The 21,490-nt window shown below is 51.8% G+C and overlaps 1 protein-coding gene across 1 annotated transcript; it reads left to right on the top strand.

The window, feature by feature from the left end:
* Positions 1 to 575: 575 nt before the first annotated feature.
* SLC38A8 (solute carrier family 38 member 8) lies at positions 576 to 21,482 on the top strand. The gene is made up of 10 exons (XM_049864241.1): positions 576 to 764; positions 5,570 to 5,768; positions 8,435 to 8,576; positions 9,813 to 9,914; positions 12,031 to 12,088; positions 16,025 to 16,139; positions 17,452 to 17,599; positions 18,902 to 19,095; positions 19,713 to 19,764; positions 21,389 to 21,482. The coding sequence occupies exons 1-10, from the start codon at positions 576 to 578 to the stop codon at positions 21,480 to 21,482; spliced, it is 1,293 nt and encodes a 430-aa protein (XP_049720198.1).
* Positions 21,483 to 21,490: the final 8 nt, after the last annotated feature.

Raw genomic sequence — 21,490 nt, 5'->3', positions numbered from 1 at the left:
AGCAAGTCCTTGGGTCAGATGGCCCTGCCCACTTGTCCCTGTCCTCCAAGGACTTGGGACATGACCCCTACACATGTTTTCTAGGGCCCCTTAACTAAGACTCATTTACCCCCCAACAGAGCTAGAATCTGCCTTTTTCTCCCCTTCCGGACTCCAGAAAAGCAGCTGGCCTGCCTAGAGAGAGCCTGACTGGTGGCTGAGGACCCTCTCTTGCCCTGAAGTTGCCATCTGGTGGTGAGGATGAGTGTATCAGCAGGGGGGCTTCAGCTGGGAGCAGAGGGGTCGGGAGGATTGCCAGGAGGGAGAATCGGAGCTTTGGAAGTAGGGGGAGGTCCTTGGGGCTGAGTGGTAGGCCGAAGCGAAGATAAATGGGTAGAAAGAAGGGTGGGGGAAGGAAGTGGGCATTTGTTTAGGGGAGGAGGGCCAGATGTTATGGGCGCATGACAACCATATGCTTTGGGAGGGGGCAGAGGCAAAGGAAGAAGTAGATGGTGTCTTGGGGAGGGGGAGGTAGACCCCTGCAGGGAGGAACTTGGTATCAAGCCCTTCCCCTCCTTCCTCTGTCCCCTTTAGCTATGGAGGGACAGACCCCAGGAAGCAGAGACCTTGCAGAAAAATCCCCCCTTGCTGCGCACCCCCGCAGCTTGTCCTCGCTTGGGGCTGTCTTCATTCTGATGAAATCCTCCCTGGGCGCTGGCCTGCTCAACTTTCCCTGGGCCTTCTACCAGGCCGGTGGGTTGGCCCCGGCCTTCCTTGTGGAGCTGGTGAGTCCCTGGGGCCAGGGAGGAGATGGCTGCTGGTTTTTCAGGTGGTTCTTGGTGTCGCTTCTGCAGAACTCTCTGTCTTACAGACTGCACGTCTGGGGTTTCCTTTCCCTCTGCTAATGAGGGTAGAGACCACACCACTGTAGCACCAGGCAGGGAGCTGGGCCGGTCCATGGCAGAGGGTCACAGAGCCCGTTAGACTTGGACAGCACTCACAAATCTGGCATTACAGTCCCAAGGAGCCGTGTCTAGGCGGCCACCTGCCCGCCTGGCTGACTGTTTTTGCCTACTGGGACCAGCTCGATAACGAAATCTTAAATCCTGTGTGCAACAGAAATCACGCCTGGGGTGAGTCACTCCACCATATACACACACGGTGCACGTAACACACACATAGCACGTGTGCACATGCATAACAGCACGCACACACACGTGCTCACACGTACTGCACACACATACACACACGTGTGCACGCTCACAGGCCTTTTGTGATGTCGGGGGGGGTTCAACTACTTCTGGCTGCTGGGTCCCCGAGTCCAGAGGCCGAACCTCCTTTAGTGGAGGAGAGCCAGCTGATGAGCACAGCATCATGTTACTTCCTGAGCTTCCCCCCCGCCCCCCGGGCTCATGAGAACTCTGCCTTTTGTGGTCAGCTCCCTGACACAGTTCCCCTGTTCTATGACAGCCGGGGGGGTAATTGATGAGCTTTAATGATTTATGGGCCACAGGGCCTTTCAAGTCTCCTGGGAACTACTGCCTCCCGCTCTGGTTGAGTCCATTATAACCCCCCCACCCCTATCCCCAGTGTAGGCCAAGCGCTTGCTCTGTGCTGGCGTTGTTCCGGCACTGGATGAATAAGACAGTGTGGCCCCTGTCCTTGTGACACTTGCATTTTCATAGGGAAATCAGACAAGATACAAGTCTTCAGAGAACATCATTTCCCGTGGTGGTAAGTGCTGGGAGGGTCAGGAGGGTGGGACAGCCTGCAGGGTGGGCAGCAAGGTCCCTCTGAGGAGGTGATGTGTGAGCCACGCCACAGCGGAAATGGCAAGAGCCTCTTGTTGTGCATGTGTGGGGAGGCCTGGCTGTGTTTGGATGAGTGCAGCAGTAAGGCTCCCGTTATGGGACGCTGAGGAGGAAGCCCTGCTCTCAGGTCATGGGGTTAAAGGTGAAGCGGGTGGGGCTCAGGCACAGATGCAGCCAACCCAGGGCCCCTGGTAAGGGCTGCAAAGGGGTCACATGGGCATCTTGCTGAAATACAGATCCTGAAATGCAGCTCGTCTGGGAGGCCTGATATTGTACATTTCCCATAAATGCCCAGTGACGCGGCTGCTGCTGGTGGCTTGCCCTTTGTGTAGGAGGGTCTAGAGACCCCTGCCTTGACCAGACTTGAGCCCACAAGGAGACCTTAAACACGAATGCAAGGAACCCCTGCCAGGGAAAGAATTGGGCAGATAGCAGCAACTCTCCCACCCATTCAGCCAGTGCTTTTCCATCCAGAGCTGCCAGGTTGCTGGGGAGGGGTGGATTGGCTGGGGTGACCTTGGTACGAAGCCTGCCCCGCCCTTAGCTTGTGATATCCCATTACACAGGCCCTACTCTGGTCCGTGGAGCATTGCAAACTCCCTACATCCCTACATTACTGGGTGCGGCTGTAGGTCTCCAGTGACCCATTAGCATGTGTGGTATAATGAAACCCCAGCCTTCTCTTCGGGGCGGGCCTGAGCCAGAGGTAAAGGCTGGTTTCCTGCCCTGCTGCTCAGGGTACACAGTCCCCTCCAGCAGGTCACCTGGTCCTGCACAGACAGTTCATCTCCTTAGCAGAGACGCACAAGTCACGGGCAGGGGCTCCTTCTGACTCCCTCTCCTTCCTTTTGTCCACAAATGTTTATTGAGTGCCTGCTGTGTGCGAGGCACTTCTCGGGGGCAAAAAAAGACAAGGTACCAGTCTTCACAGAGCCTAGACTCTGGTGGATGAGAGAGAAGACAAAGAATGCCATAATATGTGCACGGCTGCAAGGATCCATTTCCTAGAGCCACCATGACAAAGTACCACAAACAACGTAGCTTAAAACAATGGAAATGTATTCTCTCACAGTTCTGGGGGCCAGAAATCCAAAATCAAGGTGTCGGCAGGGCCGTGATCCCTCTGAAGGCTCTAGGGGAGGAACCTTCTTTGCCTCTTTCAGCTTCTGGTATCTAGGCATTCCTTGGTTTGTGGCTACATCACGCCAACCTCTGTCTGCCTTCACGTGGCCTCCTCCCGTGTCTGTCTGCTCATCTGCCTCTCGTAAAGATATTTGTCATTGGATTTAGGTCTGACTTGAATAATACACAGCTCTGGTGGAGCAGTGGTTAAGAGCTTGGCTGCTAACCGAAAGGTCGGCGGTTCACATCCACCAGTCGCTCCTTGGAAACTGCAGGGGCAGTTCTTCTCTGTCCTATAGAGTCGCTATGAAGAGCCCTGGTGGCACAGTGGTTAAGAGCTTGGCTGCTAACCAAAAGGTCAGCAGTTCAAATCCACCAGTTGCTCCTTGGTAACTGTATGGGGCAGCTCTACTCTGTCCTATAGAGTCACTATGAGTCGGAATCAACTCAGCAGCAGTGGGGTTTTGAATAATCTAAAATGATCTCATCTGGAAAGCCTTAGATTACATCTGCTGAGACCTAAAGGTCACAGTCACAGGTTTCCGGGGCTAGGACATGGACATATCTTTTGGGGGGCCTCCATTCAAACCACTACAGACAGTAAGTGTGCCCAAGGAAGGCGTGGGCACGGAAGCAGCCAACCTAGGGTGCTCCTATCAGGCTCCTCTCAGAGCCTGAAATGGAGAGTTTAGCCTAGCCTGGGGGCAGGGGCATCAGCAGAGGCTTTCTGGAGGGAGTGATGTTGGAGAGGGGGTGCAGAGAATAAGCAGGAGTTTGCCAGGTGAAGGGGGAGTGGATGCGAGGGGTGTGCTCTGGGCTGAGCAGCTGGCACAGACAAAGGTGTAGTGGCGGAGGGAGCCTGGACAGTTGTTCTCCAAAGTTTCAAGTTAGACGTTTCTCCTCGGCAGCCCTAGCTCTGGCCTCTGGAGTAGTGCGGGATCAGCCTGTGTGTCCAGTAGCGTGAGCTGAGTCTGCAGTGTGTGAGGAGGCTTCCCCCCTGGCTGAGGATCTCCCGCTCAGGACAGCTCTTCTCCATAGGGACCAGGTCCAGCTTAGGGACAGGCAGTGGTCCGTTCAGGAGAGGCTCAGAAGTACCTAAGTCTGTGGGCTAGCAGGGGCTTGCACACATCATTGGTGGGAGTATCGGACAGCACAACCACTTGGGAAAGAAAGCAGTTTGGCAGTTTCGTATAAAATTAAACATATGTCCACCCTAATACCCAGCAATTCTAGGAGAAATAAGAACATGTGTCCTCAAAAATGTCCTAGAATGCTCAGCACAGCATTGTTCATAGTACCCCAAAACTGAAAACAAATCAGATGGCTATCAGCCAGTGAACGGATAGACACATCATAGTACGTTCATGCAATAGAATACCAATCAGCAAAAGTAGGTTTAAACTGCTGATGAGATAAACCCACACAACGTGATGAATCTCACAAACATGCCGATTTGAAGGAGCCAGTTGGGAATTGATTGGGAACGGACAGGAGGGAACTTCTCAGGGCGAGGTAATGTTCTATATTTCGATAAGGGTTTGAGTGGCACTTGTACGTTTGTTTTAACTCTTCAAATAATAACCGGTACCAATTATTAATGAGTCGATTCTGACTCATCGTGACCCCATGTGTGTCAGAGTAGACTTGTGCTCCACAGAGTTTTCAGTGGCTGATTTTTCAGAAGTAGATTGCCAGGCCTTTCTTCCACAGTACCCTCTGGGTAGACTTGAACTTCCAGACTTTAGGTTACCAGGTGAGCATGTTAACTGTATCATTCACGGACTCTCTTCAAATGATACCCTTAAGATTTGTGCTGCAGTTCATTGTATGTAAACTTCATCTCACAAGAGAGAAAAGAACCATAGACAAATACCAGGCTCTGATGAATGATATGCGTGCCAAAGTATCTGGGGGAGGCATAGTGCTGTCTGCAACTTACTTTGAAATGCTTCCAAAGTGATCATGGATTGATGCATGCATAGAGGCATGGGTAGACAGGTAGAGATGTGGTAAACAGATATGCCATCTGCTCATGGTCAAACCTAGGTGGTGGGCACATGGCTATTTACTGTAAAATTCTTTGAACCTTCCTGTATATTTGAAGAGCTTCATAACAAATGTTAGAAAAATATTTAAGCTGCAGGAGAGGGCGTATGGAGAGTAATAGTACTGCCACCATTTCTTGAGCACTTACTCTGAGCTGAGTGCTTTGCATGCTTTGTGTAATCCTAACGCATCACAACAGCCCTGTAAGTAGATGGTACTATCCCCACTTCACAAAGAAAGAGATAGACTCTGAACTCAGGTATGTCTGCTCCAGCTCCAGCTCCTAACCACCACGCTTCCCTGCCTCTCCAGCCATCCAGCCACACATGTGTGGTTAACTCTGTGGGTGTCTGCTGTCTCATTTGTCCAACTGGGGCAGAATGGTTAGAATCCCATGATCACAGACTCACAGCCAGAGAGACCTTGTCTCAGAACAGAGGTGGGGCTGCTGGCACCTCCGCTGGAGGCCTCCCAAGCTGTAGGCAGCCTCGGCCTCTGCGGGTGAGAGGCCTAGCGGGGGGATCAGTACCAGATCCCCAAGGGGTGGCTGGCTATGGGGTGTGGTGGGGCGCCGCAGGCCTGGGCCCCTGGCTGACTGTCTCGCTCCTCAGGTCTCCATGGTCTTCCTGATCAGCGGGTTGCTCATCCTGGGCTACGCGGCCTCTGTAAGCGGCCAGTCCACCTATCAGGGTGTGGTCCGCGGGCTGTGTGGCCCCAGCGTCGGGAAGCTATGTGAAGCCTGTTTCATTGTCAACCTGCTCATGATCTCCGTGGCCTTCCTCAGGGTGGTCGGGGACCAGCTGGAGAAGCGTGAGTACCGCCATCCTTGTTATTGTGGACTCCATATGTGCACATTTGCCGGCTCACTAATGTTTACCCCAAAATCAGTACTGGTGATGCCTTCGTGTTCATTCACCAATGTGCACAGAAAAATTTTAGCCCCCCAGCATGCACCTTCCCAGCCGAGGTTGAACTAGGCATCTCTCTGTCTTCATGTCCATACTGTAAACAAGTGTCCTTTTTGTGCTGTAGTTAGTACTGTGTTTTTTGCATTTCTGTGATTTATTTGTTGGTGATTACACTGTTTAAAGGGACTCCCAAGCATAGTGCCCAAGTATTGCCTTATATTACTAACTGCTAGAAGGCTGTGGTGCGGTGTGCCTTACGGAGAAAATGTATGTGTTAGATGAGCTTCCTTTAGGCATGAGTGATAGGGCTACTGGCCGTGAGTTCAATGTTAATGAATCAACAACATATATTAAGTAAGGTATCTTTAAATAGAAACACATATAAAACAAGCTTATGTATTGACCGGTTGATGCAAATATCAAGACCAGAGGCTCACAGGAACGTCCTAACCCTGTATTTTCCCTGGAGCAGTGGTTCGGTATTTGCTAATTCAGTGTCTGCAGAGACTTTATATAGCATAAAAAAGCATAGCTACCATGAATAGTGAGAATCAAGTGTATCTCTGTTGAATTTAGGCCTGCCCTAGGGCTTGGAACCTGGTAAGCAGGAGGCAAGGAAGGCCCTGTGCTGGGCGGGGGGTATAGTGGAGGCAAAGACCACACCCCGCTCCCAGTGTCTGGGCAAGGGAGAGTCTGGATGCATAATTACCAGTGTGATGAGAGAGAGAGAGGCTGCAGCCAGAATGTCTAGTGGAGAGTGCCCATTTTACAGTTGAGGAGACTGACCCAACTGCAAAGAAGCCCCTGATGAGAGATGACCAACACTACCTTAAATATTGGGATATGTCTATGACTGACTCCGCCCCCACACAACCACTGCGCCAACCTCCACTAAAAATCTTCCTCTGAGTACTGCGTTAACTGCATCCTGACAATTTTGATATGCTCTATTTTCATGTTGATTCCACTCAAAATATTTTCTAATTTTTGCTCTGATGCCTTTTTTGACTCATGGATTGTTTAGAATTGTGTTGTATAATTTCCAGTTATTTGGGAGTTTTCTAGATACCATTTTGTCTTCTATCTAAATTGTCTAATATTAGGAGAGAACATAATATGTGTGGTTTCAGTCTTTTTTATCAAGACCTGTCCTATTTTTTTTTAGTCCTATGGTCTAGCACACAGTCTGTCTTGCTGAGCGTTCCGTGTGCACTTGAAAAGGATGTGTACTCTGCAGTTGTTGGGGGCAGCAGTTTAGAAATGTGCGCTAGGTCAGCATGGTTGACAGTTTTGTTCAGACCTTCCATAACCTTACAGATTTTCTTTCCTTTCTTTTTTGTCGGTCTAGTTAGTCTATCAGTTTCTGAGCAAGAACTGTAAAATTGCCTACTATGATTATGGATTTGTATATTTCTCTCTTTAATTCTTTCTCAGTTTTTGTCCCATGCCTTTTAAAGCTTTGTTTCTAGGCACAAACGTATGAATTGCCCCTTTCATGTGATGAAACATTCCCTTTTTGTCTCTGACGATACTTTGCCATTGAATCTGCCTCATATGATATTAACATAGCCACTCCAGATTCCTTATGGTTCGTGTTTGCATAATGTTTTTCTCTCTGTTCCTTTACTTTGAACCTAACTGCGCCTTGGGATATTAAAATGCATTTCTTGTAGGCAGCATATGGTCAGGTCTTGCTTTTTTAATCCATTTTGACAATCTCAGACTTTTAATTGGAACATAGTTATTGATTGATATGACTGGATTAAGGCCTACCATTTTGCTATTTGTTTGTTTATTCTGTCTGTCCTTTGGACCATGAGCAAAAAGGCCCCTGGCTATGAAATGCTGAAATTAAAGCCATCCATCCGTTGGGAAAGGAGCCCTGGTGGCACAATGGTTAAGCACTCAGCTGCTAACTGAAAGGTCGGTGGTTCAAATGCACCAGCAGCTCAATGGGAAAAAAGACTGGCGATCTGCTCCCATAAAGATTACAGCATAGGAAGCCCTATGGGGCAGTTCTCCTCTGTCCTACAGGGTCACTATGAGTGGGAATTGACTTGATGGCACATGATAACATCTCTTGGGAAGCACTGTCTTACCCATAAAGCCCTGAGGTTGGTGTATCTGAACCTCCACGTGGGTGAATGGGTACAAAAATGCCCTTGCCTGCCAGTGGCAAGTAGAGTTGATCTCAAGTTTTGACTTGAGTCAGTGGCTAGTGTTGTGTGTTGAGAAGGATGCTGAGGCTGTGTTCGGTAGTCAAGGGCCATGACTGGTTTGAGCCCTGAGCTGGGAATGGGGGCCACCCTGGCCCTGGGTGGATTGACAGGGGTGGAGAGAGTATTGCTTACATGTTTCCAGCTGGGTATTTAGGGATGTGCCTTCCCACAGGCAAGCCCAGGCTTCAGTGGTGGGGAGGGCAGATACAGGGCAGGATGTGTCCCCTCTGAGGGGGTGCTTAGGTGGGTCATCGGGTACCAATGATTGAACGCAGCTCCTGCTGCTGAGGACATCAGGGCGTGTCCTGGCCCCTGCTGGGCGTGAGCTCCTTCCCTCTGTCTCCACCAGTGTGTGACTTCCTCCTGCCCAGCACGCCGCTGGCCCCACAGCCCTGGTACACGGACCAGCACTTCACCCTGATCCTGCTCTCCATCCTGGTCATCCTGCCACTGTCCGCCCCGCGGGAGATCGGCTTCCAGAAATACACGAGGTATGGCACGGCAGGCACGTTCTGGCAGAGCAACAGCACTGCCCGGGTCCCCACCTGGGGAGCACCTGTGTCAGGGTTTCCTTGGGTGGTGCGCGTGATGGGTGAACATGCTCAGCTGCGCACCAAAAGGTTGAAGGTTCACGTCCACTCAGAGGTGCCTTGGAAGAAAGGCCTGGTGATCGATGCCTGGAAAATCAGCCATTGAAAACCCTGTGGAGCACAGCTCTGCTCTGGTACACATGGGCTCACCCCGAGTTGAGGTTGACTCAGTGACTCTGGTACACATGGGCTCACCCCGAGTTGAGGTTGACTCAGTGACTCTGGTACACATGGGCTCACCCCGAGTTGAGGTTGACTCAGTGACTCTGGTACACATGGGCTCACCCCGAGTTGAGGTTGACTCAGTGACAACTGATTTGTTTTTTGGGTTCTTTTTTGGTGGGATTAGGAGAGAGCTGCCAGGCCTGGCCTTTCCATTTGGAAAAGAAAAACAAATGGAAAAATTATACAATAGGTGGGAAATACAGATAAGCAACAAGGAAAATTACTTGTAACATCATCACATGCTGCTAACGTTTTGCTCTTGGATTGTTCTAGACTTTTTTATGCAGAGATACACAGATCCTTTTTTTTTTTTAAAATGGTCGGAGGCTTTATGCATACTTTTGAAAAAATAAAAAGCCTGGCAAAATTACCCATACAAGTTGTAGCCTTCCCTTCCCTCATGGTATTGTGGACATAGACATAGACTTCCCACCTTGGGACTAGAACACAGAAACGGTGGGCACAGAAACCGCCCCCTGTGCACCTCCTGCCCATGGAGCACATCCAGCCAAGTGAGGGGCCCCTCCCTGTCTGCACTGTGGCCAAGCCAGTGGCCCGGCTTAGACGCCACATCCACGACACTAGCTGGTGTTATGCTAGGGAGATGGAGGCCCTGATACCTGTCACGTTGTCGCTGTGGGCCCGGCACCGTTAGGAACTCAGCAGGTCTGCCCCCTGGGCCTGAGAACAGCACTGCCTGAAGTGATGCTGCTGCCATCCCCATTGTACAGATATAGGCATTGAGGTTCAGAGCAATGAGCCACTGCCAGATGCCTGGTTAGGGGGAGGCAGAGCTGACATGCAAGCCCACTCAGGCTGGCTCCGAGGCCCTGCCTGGCGAGGTTTCTGTTCCTGTGTGTTGACTGTATGCACCACTCTTCCTGCCCCACCCTAACACTGTGTGTATTTTAGCATCCTAGGCACCTTGGCTGCCTGCTACCTGACCCTGGTCATCATGGTGCAGTATTACCTCTGGCCCCAGGGCCTGGTTCGGGAGCCCCGTGTTTTGCAGAGGTGAGTCTAAGGGACTCTTCATCGCGTTATGGGGGAGGCACAGGGGATGCAGTGATGGCGTCCTTGGAAGACCCAGTCCCCAAAGTTTGCGGAGAGCCCCAGCTCCCTCATGTGAAGTCCTAGTGATGGATTTGGATATGGGGAACAAGAGCAAGGAGAGGCTCAAGGGTGACTTGGAGGTTTTTGGCTTGGATAAAATAGTGGGAGGACCAGGTACAGGGCTTGTGTTAAGCTGGAGATGGTTTTGAGGCATCTAAATGGAGATGTCGAGTCCACAGCCAGATCTTTGTGTCTGTAGTTCAGGCGACTGGCGATCTGGGCTGGAGGAAGATGTGGCTGGTGTTGGCCTCGAGATGCCCTGTAGAGCCATGAGCCCGGCTGAGATCGCAATGGAGACATGCAGTCTGAGCCAGCAGCACTGCAGTATGGGGAGGTCAGGAAGTGAGGAGGAGCTAGTGGAAGGTGAAGCCCTGGAAATCAAGCAGAGAGCATTCCAAAGAGGTGGGAGTGCTCAGTTGCCCCCTGTGCTCATGGGTCCAGGAGGACTGAGCATCACATTTGGCCGTGGATTCCCTGTGAGTGGATAGCCCAGCAGGGAATGCGTGGAGTGGGAGGCACGTGGATTCAGTTCAAGTGAGTTGCAGAGGAGAAAAGGAGCCGGTGCAGATAAACAAGACTTTGGAGGAGTGGAGGAGAGAAACAGGCAGTGGCTGGACAGGGACACGGGGGTCAAGAGGGGCAGTGACCACAACACAGTCTCATGTCAGTGGGGATGATCCAGGAGAGAAGGGAGAATCGCTGACACAGGAGACAGCTGGGTCTGTGGCTGATTGTGTCCTCGAGTCAGCGAGGGGATCTGGTGGTGATGTGGCTGTAGGTTGGAGGCACCACAGGCTCAGCCCCGGGAGCATGTAGAGGACAGAATGTGTGTGCCGAGATGCTGGAGGCCAGTGGATGGAGCGGTGGACACACAGGGTCTTTTCTTACGATTTTCAGTAGAAAGAATGACACAGAGGAAAGTGTCTTGAGCTGTCGGCAGGACAGAGAGACCATTTCCTAAGATGGATAAAATGGTCAGGAGGCACTGCGAGCTGCACCCAGACCTGGGGTCGGCCAGAGCAGCACAGACAGAAGATGACAGCTAGTGGTTCCGTATCGCTGCTGCCACAAGTTACCAAACATTCAGTGGCTTCAGACAGCCCACATTTATTAGCTCACAGTTCTGGAAGTCAGTGTCTGACTTGGGTCTTACTGGGCTAAAGTCACGTGTCAGCAGGGATGGTTCAGAAGAGAATCAGTTTCCTTGCTTTTTCCAGCTTCTAGAGGCTGCTCACATTCCTTGGCTTGTAGCCCCTCGCTCTGTCTTCTAAGCAGCAGCGTAGCCTTTCTCTGACCCTGCTTCCATAGTCACAGTTCCCTCCGACCACAGCCAGGAAAGGCTCTCTGATTTCAAGAATTCATGTGATCAGATTGGGTTCACCTGGACATTCCAAGATCATCTCCTCAGCTCAGGGTCCTTAATCTCAATCCCATCTGCTTCTTGCCCTTTGCCATCTAAGGTATAATGTAATCAGAGGTTCTAGGGACTAGGGTGTGCACGTCTTTTGGGGACTTTATCCTACTGACCACAACCACCCTAATCCCTTTTAACTACAGGCAGAGATTATGATTTATAATACATAGAAAAATCACAAAATAGAGGACACCACACATAGCCTAATCAAGCTGACACATATTTTTGGGGGGACACAGTTCAATCCATGACAGGGAAGTTTGATGGACCTTGCCTGTGTCCCAGCCCCTCAGCTGGCTGGAGTCAGGTAGCCTTGAAAGAGAAGCCGGGAGTTACTTGTAGCAGCTCTGCGCCCAAGCTCTGCCTGTGAGTGGACTGTCAGCTTACCACATGTCGGCAGGGATGTGTGTAGAACGTGCTGCATTTAGCAACATCCTTTCCCTCTCCAAAAAGCCAGTAGTGGACATGGGAATTGAGATGCATCTTGTAATCATGCTCAGCTGCATTTTCCTGGCATCACTTAGAATTTTTTGTTCTTTCAAGTGGAAGGTTGTTTTGAGTTTAACTTTTCTTTAGCAAACACCTGTTTTCGTCTATTTACAGCCCTTCCTCCTGGACCTCTGTGTTTAGTGTCTTCCCTACCATCTGCTTCGGATTCCAGGTAATTTTAGCGGCGGTATTGCAGAGTGTGGCATTTTCAAGGCTGTGCATGTCTACCTGTTCCCTTGGGAGTTGGTTGCCTCCCTGTTGGGCATGCTGAGCTTGCAGGTGCCCACCTCCAGCCTGTGGCTGTCTTCCACAGACTGTACGTCCAGACCTGGGGCTGGTTCAGTGAGGCATGAGTTGCCATCGAACCTGGGAACGTGGCTCCACTGGCAGCCCAATGCCAGCACTGGGGTCGAGTGTAGGGGTCTGGGGCTTGGCCCCTCCCTGCAGGAGGGTCACTGGTCACTGGATGTGGAAGCTTATAGCCGCCACGCACACACATCGCAGGTAGATTCTGCCTCTGGGACATGGAGAGGAAAGAGCCCACTGGTCCCTGCCTCAGGGCATACAGTTTAGAGGGGCTGGCAGGTGTGTAGGTGGCTGCAGGAGCAGAGGGCAGAGTCCACAGGATTTTCACAGAATGATGTGGGAGGAAGGATGGAGGGGGTGTAGAATTGCAGGGGAGAGCTTCTCGTCTCACCTGGAGGGGCAGTCAGAGGATGGAAGGCCTGACAGGAATCTTGCAGAACTGTGGGAGGGAGGGAAGGAGGGAGATTGGGCATGGTGGTGAGAGACCCAGGGCTGTGTGTGGAGCATGTCAGGTGCCCTCCTCTGTAGAAGGGGCCCAGTGGGGGCCTGGGCTTGGCTCCTGCCTTCTGCTCTCTTATGGTTTCCAGCCCTTGTAGCAGGTGGCCTCGTACTCTGCTCTTTTATTGTTTATTTTAGGGAAGATCTGCCTCTTCTGAATACAGCCACCCACCACCCCCACCCACAGCCATAGCAGGACTGCCCCAAAGTAAAGCAGGCCTCACCAGGGTGAGGTGCCCAGGGTTGCTAACAGCACCTCAGCCTCCTAGCTTTTGAGTGTTTTCTTCCCTCACCCATCACCCAGCTCCTGTTTCTGTTCTTCATCCCACATTTTCTGTTTTTTCAAATCCTGAAATGTTTCCATTTCTCTTCCTTATAAATGACTTGATTTATCACTTCTGGGGCTTAGCAAGCGTCTCACTGGAATTTCTCACATTTCTTCTTGCACGCCCAATATTTTGAAAGATCCGAAGCGATGATTTCACTGCCAGCTGTGTGGATTTAGTGTATTGGCCCCGCTCCCACCCTGAGCGGTGCCATCTGGCTGGGCGAGCTCACCCCGGGGGCCTGCTCTCAGACGCTTACAAGGGGCGCCCCCTCACCTTTGCTGGTTCTCCTAGCAACCGAGACCTGAGCTGCGGTTTCCAGGGACACGGACGCCATGGTGGAGAGTTGGGGCTGGATGTGAAGTAAAGGGATGGGGGTAGGGTAGGGGACTAGGGGCTGGCGCAGGCTATAGGCGTCCTGACCACCAGGGCTGCGGGACCGACCCTGGGGTCCAGGGCTGGGGGGGAGCAAATGGGGGGCAGAGCTGGAGGGGGCAAGCACAGGGAGTCACCTGTTATCAGGAGCGCAGACTCAAACATATCACCCCAGGCACAGAAGGCACCCTCCTCCCAGCCACCATGGCCACACTTGGGTATGTTTATGTTTTTATATTATTGAGATATAATTCACATACTGTACAATTCATTTATTTAAAGTGCAATTCATGGAGACACAGGGTGGAGGGAAGGAGTGTGCTGTCTCTTCATGGGGAGAATGGCTGGGAGTATATGGTAAGGTATATGTAAGGTTTTACATGAGAGACTCACTTGATTTGTAAACTTTCACTCAAAGTACAATAAAAATATTAAAAAATATATATATAAAAAAAAGAAAGAGCCCTAAGATTGTTTGATATGCCAATCCATTTTGTACTCAACAGTATGCCAATGTTCGCCAACAAGCACTAAAGCTACAAAGCAACAGGGGAGATAAAACGGAATTTAAGCTTTTGCTTCAAATTCCATTCTTTAGAAGACAAACTCATGCAAAAAATATTACAGCTGTTGACATTTTCTGCTTCTCCTATAAGTCAGCGTACTCTTTCAGCTAAAAAAAAAAAAAAACAAAACTAGAGGGGTGCAATTTAAGCTACCTCTAGTGGTTCTTATGGGTCCATAAAAGTATAGGTCAAAATGTTCTTTTTAAAAATATAGAATATTTAGACCATTCTGACAAGGGGTCATCTACAAGTAAACAGATTCAGGTGAAAAGAAGATAATAAAAGGCCATTCATTGATTTATTACTAATTTGAAAATATTCAAAAATTAATAAAAAAATAATAAAGTGTGCAATTCAGTGGGTTTTAGTAGAGTCAGAGCTCTGCAACCATCACCACAATCAATTTTAGAACATTTTCATCACCCCAGACCCCTTAGCCATCACCCCAAAAGCCGCCCACTGTCCCAGCCCCTGGCAACCACAGACTTGCTTTCTCTCTCTGTGGATTTGCCTCTTCTGGACATTTCATATAAATGGGGTCATACAGTATTTGTCCTTTTGTGACTGACATCTCACTCAGCATGTCTCGAAGCTTCATCCATGTGGTGGCATGCATCAGGACCTCATTTCTCTTTATGGCTGAGTAGTATTCCATTGTGTGTGTGTACCACAACTTGTGTATCCGTCCGTCTGTGGGTGGACACTTGGGATGTTTCTGCTCTTTGGCTGTCATGTGCTCTGCCCTGTGTTCCACCATGTGGCTGCAGCCAATGAAAGAGGTGCTCAGAGCCCAGGAAGTAAGGGAACACGGCTGCAAGGAGCCTCAGGAGCGGATAGAAGTTAGGCGGGTAGAGCCTGTGGTTTCAACCAGAGTGTGTGAGGGGACATTGGGGTGGGAACCTGCCATCCCCCAAGGATCCTGGGGGACCCCAGCACCTACAGGGAGCACTTAGTTATGCCAGCCCATCTCAACCCTAGCCACACACAGGATCCCCTTTTAGAGCTAGAGCCTGTTTTTGTTGGGTGCCATCGAGTCAATCCTGACTCATAGAGACCTCATATGACAGAGTAGAACTGCCCTATAGGATTTTCTTGGCTGTTAATCTTTATAGACATAAACCTCCAGGTCTTTCTCCTGAAGAGCCGCTGGGTAGGTTCTAACCACTGACCTTTTGGTTAGCAGCTGATTGCTTAACCACCACACCACCAGGGCTCCTTAGAACCAGGGCCTACCCTAGATAAACTGACCTGAATCACAAGGTGGGCTCTTGGCATTAGTTACGTACATTTTACACTTAAAAGTTCTATCATAATATGATCTACACAATGAAGTATGTGCGTGCCCATGTAACAGCACCCAAATCAGGGTCTAGGGCAGTGTCAGTCCCCACCAAGGCTCCCTCTGCCCTGTTCTGTCAACAGCCCCCACCCCCAAGGCAGACCCTATTCTGCCTTCTCTGGCCACACAGCAGAGCAGCTGTTCTCAACTGGGACGGTTTTTCCCCCGGGGACATTGCCAGTGTCCGCAGAAATTTTTGGCCACATAACTGGAGTAGAAGCTGTTATTGGCATCTAGAGGGAAGAGGCCAGGGATGCTGATCCTGGTTTTCCCCTCTGGGGAATGGGTGCACTGCCAGTGGCTATGTTCAGCTGTTGTGAATGCTACCTCCTACAATGCATAGGACAGGTCCCCCACCACAAGGAATTATCTGGTACCAACTGTCAGCAGTGCCAAGGTTGGGAAGCTCTGCCCTAGACTTGCTGGGCGTGTGGTATGAACTCCACATCAGTGGGAACATGCAGTGTGAGTCAGTGTGTCTGGCTTCTTTGCTCACCATCGCCTCTGTGAAGTTAGTCCGTGTGTGGGGCGTACTCATGTCCTTCCGTTTCCACTGCTGTGTGATAGTCTGAGTGTCCTGTGGTTTACTTATGCGTCCTACCATGGATGGCCATTTGGGGTTTCCGGTCTTTGGGACATGAGAGTTCTCTGCACCACTGTGGGCGATGCTGAGGCCTGTGGCCACCCTCTCCCTGCAGTGTCACGAAGCCGCTGTCTCCATCTACTGCAGCATGCGCAACCAACGTCTCTCCCACTGGGCCCTGGTTTCCATGCTGTCCCTGCTCCCCTGCTGCCTCATCTACTCGCTGACAGGTAAGGCCTTCCCCGGGCGGCCAGGAGAAACGGGAAACGATAACAAGCATTGATCTTGAGCTTTCTGTGTGCTGGGCACCATGCTAAGCATTTTGAGTGCCTTAACTCATTCAGTCCTTCACGTCCTGTAGGAAACACCCCACTTTACAGATGAGGAAACGGAGGCTCAGAGGGCTCCCACAGCTTGCCCGAGGCCTCAGAGCTAGACGTGGCAAAGCTAAGACCCAAACTCAGGCCTTGTGTCTCCAGAGCCTCGTCTCACACACCACAGCCCTGCCCTCTGTCAGCAGTAGTGATGCTTACTGTAGGGTACACCTGGGGCACTTTATGACACGCCTTCCCATGGATGCGGTGGATTTGGGAGCTTACACGCCTGTGCAGTAGTAACAGCATCTTCACAGGGGTCAAGACTGGTTCAGAGAGGTGAAGTGCCATGTTTGAGGCCGCACAGCATGTCTGTGCACAGCCCCAGGTCTTGGTTTCCACTGACTGCTGGCCCACTGCCTGCCTCCAGCCCAGTGGCCCTATCTTTCATCCACCTATTGGACTTAGGGAGCCCTTGGGGTGGCAGCAAGTATGTTGGACCAGCCTTGAACTTCTGTGGTTTCCCAAGGAATTGCTGGGTGGCCTTTTCGCCAGCTGGGCAGTCTCTATCAGTCTGAGCGCCATGACTCAAGTCACCCCACATGGCCCAGGTGTCAGTAGGATCACAGGACCCCTCAGAAAGGGCCTAGAGAGAATACTGCTTGCAACTGAGACAAGTGACAGCCCTTGGCCAGAGGTGGAGCGTCTTAGGGAAAGGCCGGTGACCTGGATGCCAAGAGACAGCATTGTGTTGGTGGAGGGGGAGGACTTCACTCTCGTCCTGCTGTGTGATGCTGGGCACTTGTTGACACTGTGGTCTTGGTTTTCCCCATCTGGAAAATCGGTGCACTGCCAGCTGCCAATGTTCAGCTGTTGTGAGTGCAGTGGACAGGGTGGGGAGGTATACTATAGTTCCAAAGTACTGCGTGCTTCTAGTCGGTGCTTACCACATGAGCAGGCCCACCCAGCTCTGTGGGCAAGGAGAAGGAGGAGGGTCAGCCCTAGTTCACCCCAGCAAGAGCTGTGAGTCAGAGAGCAGAGTAATGCACAGGCTTAGGATATGAGAGTCTTGAGGACGACAGGACAGTAGGACCCTCTCTAGGCCCTCCATCAGCTCCTGAGAACCACCCCAGGGGTAGTAAAGCCAGGTGCTGTCAGTGTGTGGGCATGGGGCCACAGCCTTTCTGTAATCAGTGCCCCCTGGCTTCCATCCTATCCCACCTCCCAGGAGCTTATGGCTTCCTGACTTTCGGGGCAGGTGTTTCTGCTGACATTCTGATGTCCTACCCTGGCAACGACGTGGTTGTCATCGTCGCCCGAGTCCTCTTCGCCGTCTCCATTGTGACCGTCTACCCCATTGTGCTCTTCCTGGGGAGGTGAGGCCTGGCTCGGCACAGAGCCCGCTCCTCATGGCTCTTTCCTCCCATGGCCCAGGTCCTGCCTTGATGGAGGAGGGAGTGTGAGGGTCCTGGGGCTGCCGTTTAACAAACCACCACACACTGGGATGCTTCAGACAACAGAGTTATCCCCTCTCGGTACTGGAGGCTACAGTCAGGATCAAGGTGTTGGCAGGGCCTCGCTCCCTCTCAAGCCTCCAGGGAGCATCTGTTCCATGTCTGTCTCTTAGCTCCTGGTGTTGCTTGCCATCCTTGGCACTCCTTGGCTGTGGCAGCGTCACATCAATCGCGGCCTTTGTCTTCACGTGGCCTTCTTCCCTGTATGTGTTATTTATATATATCTTGTCCAATTCTATGCTGTTTGGCAGATAAATAATCACAAAGCTGGCTTAAAGTGTCTGTAACTTAGCAAGACAAGACGTTTTATAGGAACACAAAGACAAAAGGCAGATAGATAAGCAGGTTAGAATTGCAAAACAATGGCCCTGTACCTGCTTGGAAACCAAAACCAAACCAAACCTACTGCTGTCGAGTTGATTCCAACTAATAGCGACCCTATAGGCGAGAGTAGAACTACCCCATAGAGTTTTCAAGGAGCGCCTGGTGGATTCAAACTGCTGACCTTTTGGTTAGCAGCCATAGCACTTAACTACTACACCACCAGGGTTTCCACCTGCTTGGAAAGGCCCAGAAAGTGGTGCCAAGCCCCCAGCAGCCAAGGTGAAGAGGGAAACCTGGTCAGTCATGTGATCCACCAGGTCCTTAACAATGGAAACAAGCTGACTGCTCAGGACACATGGCTATTCCTGACACCAGGATAGACAGTGACCTTAAGGACCTTCTTCCAAACTCGCACAGTGACATAGCTTGCCTGTCTTTTTTCCTGTCTCTCTCATGGGCTCACGCTTCCTGCAATTTGGTGCTTCTTTCTCTGCCAGCAGCACTGCTGGCTGCTGTATCCTTGTCTTTCTGCCCTAGAGCCTGTCAATGTGCCTGCCCAGGGCCTGTCATGGTGCTGGGCACCCCAGGAAGAACATCCATGATGACTAACATTTGTTGTGACTCAGTGTGTGCCAGGCGCCGAGCTAGCACGAGGTATAGGGACTGCTGTCGTCTCACCTCATAGCTGAGGAGACGAAGCCCTGAGTGTCAGCCCATGCACTTGGCCTCCCTCGTGTTGGACTTCTCTGCTGGTCTCCTGGGGGCTGGTCGGGAGGCCTGGTGGGGACAGCGGGGGCTGGGCCACCTGGTGGCCCTGGTCAGCGGTGGGTGTGGCCCTAGGTCAGTGCTGCAGGACTTCTGGAGGCGGAGCTGCTGCAGGGCCCTGGCTGACCCTTTGGGGCTGGGGGTACGGATGCCGCTGACTGTCTCGTGGGTCGCTGTGACACTCACCATGGCCCTGCTCCTGCCCGACCTCAGTGAGGTCATCGGCATCATTGGCAGCATCAGCTCCTTCTTCATCTTCATCTTCCCAGGTGAGATTCCCCAGCCCAGCTTCCTGGCTATGAGCTCCTCTTGCCCCAGCCTGGCTCCGTGGGGTTCCCATTGCTGGCCCATGGGGGAAGCCCCATCGAGTTGGGCGGCTCCCAGCCCTGTTTGTTGAGCATCTACTTGAGCCAGCCACAGGGCTGGGTGCTCTACAACCTGCCCATTTAAACATCTCAGCAGCCCGGGATGGGAGTACTGTCATCGTCCCCATCCTACAGATGAGAAAACCGAGGCCCAGAGGCTCCCCAGGACCGCACAGTTAGAACGCAGCAGAGCTGAGGTTTGAACTCACCACTCTTTCCACCCATCACTGCTGCCTCACACTGGAGGATTCTGTGTTATTTTTTAAGTAAAGTCTTTGACTACGTGAACCTCACATGGTTCAGTTACTGCCTGACCTTGTTAACAAGATGTAGAGCTGGGACCTTAAAACCCAGTCCTTCTACCTCCAAGCCGGGCCTTCACCTCACCACTCTTCCTTCCTGAAGGGGCATGAGCCAGTCGGGTCGCCTTGGGGCAGAGACCCTTCTGGCCCCTTGGGGTCTCTACTGCATGTGGATAGAACTCCTGGGCACTCAGGGGTATCCCCACGTCCCCCTCACAGGTCTGTGCCTCATCTGTGCCATGGACGTCGAGCCCTTGGGGCCAAGACTCAAGTAAGTGTCCCGAGAGGCGGGGCAGTGAGCTGGGCACGTAGGTGGCTCTGGTGAGAGTCTGCAAGCATGAGTGTGCAGTGGACATTGGAGACCCTACTGCCCTGCCTCCTCTGTAGAAGGGGAGGGCCTTGTTGGGCCCAAGAGGGTTTGCACAACTCTTACTCCCATTTCACAGATGTAGAAACTGAGGCCAAGAGATGGAAACAGATGCTGTGTGAGAGTCCCGGGGCTGCTGTAACAAATTACTACACACTGGGTTTTTTAAAACAACAGAAATTGTCTCCGAGTTGTGGAGGCCAGAAGTCTGAAATCAAGGTCTTGGCAAGGCCTTTCTGTTTCTGAAGGTTCTAGGGGAGAAGCCTTGTCTCTTCCAGCTTCAGTTGGCAGCTGGCAATCCTTGGCCTGTGGCTGCATCACTCTCATCTCTACCTTCATTGTCACATGGCCTTCTCCCTGGGTGTCTTCTTCTAAGAACACCAGTGATTGGATCTGGAACCCACCCTAATCCAGCGTGACTATTCTTAGCTAATTGCATCTAAAAGACTCTTTATTTCCAAACACAGCCACAGTCACAGGTGACAGAACTTTTCAGAGGCCACCATCCACCCACTACAGATGTGCTTCAGGTGCACAGTTGGCCGGCCGTAGCTTTGGGCCCCGGTGCAGGCTGCTGCCTCCACATCCCTGTTTCTCCTACCACACGGAACACCACCTTGGTTTCCCAAAGCAGCAGGTTTAGCATGCTCCCCTTCTGGGCAGAGAAGGGGCCCTCCGGTTGCCGGGTGACTCAATAAGGGGTTCACTCCCTACAGCAGTCTCTGAAATAAGTGCTTTTGTTTCGTCCCTGGGTCCAAGCTCACGACAGCTTTTACTGATGAGCTTTCAAGATATTTTCCTTCTCCTGGTCCCTCTGATCCACAGAAGCGGCTTCAAGCAATGCCGCAGCACAGTCACATTCGCCCTGGGTGGACGGTGTTTACTGCCCTAGGCAGCCGCCTGGCCAGAAGTGTTCCTTCCGTGACAACGGAACCTTTCGGCCTTCTTAATGGGGCTGGAGATACCTGCCGGCCCTGCCGTCCTGTGGGGATCTTATTATCGCTCTCGCCTCATTGTCTGCCTCCCGTCTCCTCTGGTTACATCACGAGGCTGCAAATGTGACCTCGGCCCACCACCAGTCCCAGCTGCCTCCCCCCAGCCCCGGCGGCCCGCTGCCACCACTGCTGCCGCCGCTGTCACTGCTGTGCAATCTGAGGCCCAATCCAACCCCATCGAGTGTCTTAGAGTCTTCTCCTTCCTCACTTTGGATTGTTTCACCACTGTGAGGAGTGGAAAGGCAGGGCGTTTGCAGCCAGGCCTCTCCCTCCCGTGTCTTTGTCTTTGGCAGAATATTGGGGCAGGATGAGGTTTTGAAATCACAGACGGGGAGTTTTTGTTTATTTTTTTTTAATTGCCTGGGTACTTTTTGGTGGGTACTTTATTTCGTTGTCTCAAGAGCCCATCCCTACAGGTAAAGGAGAATACTCTGAATTTGTCCCAAAATATGGAGCCGTTCCCTCAAGTGCTCGGCGTGTCTGGGCAGAGACCCAGAAGGGCACGTGCAGACGCGGGTTTGTTACGTTGGCAGGTGCTGCCTGGAGCTCTGGGGTGTGGCCTCCGTGCTGGTGGGCACCTTCATCTTCGGCCAGAGCATGGTGGTGGCTGTCCTGGAGCTGTTCTGAACAGGAGG

This window comes from Elephas maximus, chromosome 21 (genome assembly GCF_024166365.1).
Source record: "Elephas maximus indicus isolate mEleMax1 chromosome 21, mEleMax1 primary haplotype, whole genome shotgun sequence".
In the NCBI taxonomy this organism is placed as follows: Eukaryota; Metazoa; Chordata; class Mammalia; order Proboscidea; family Elephantidae; genus Elephas; species Elephas maximus.
Note: the sequence above shows the minus strand (reverse complement) of the source record. Positions and strands in the feature narration are given on the sequence as shown.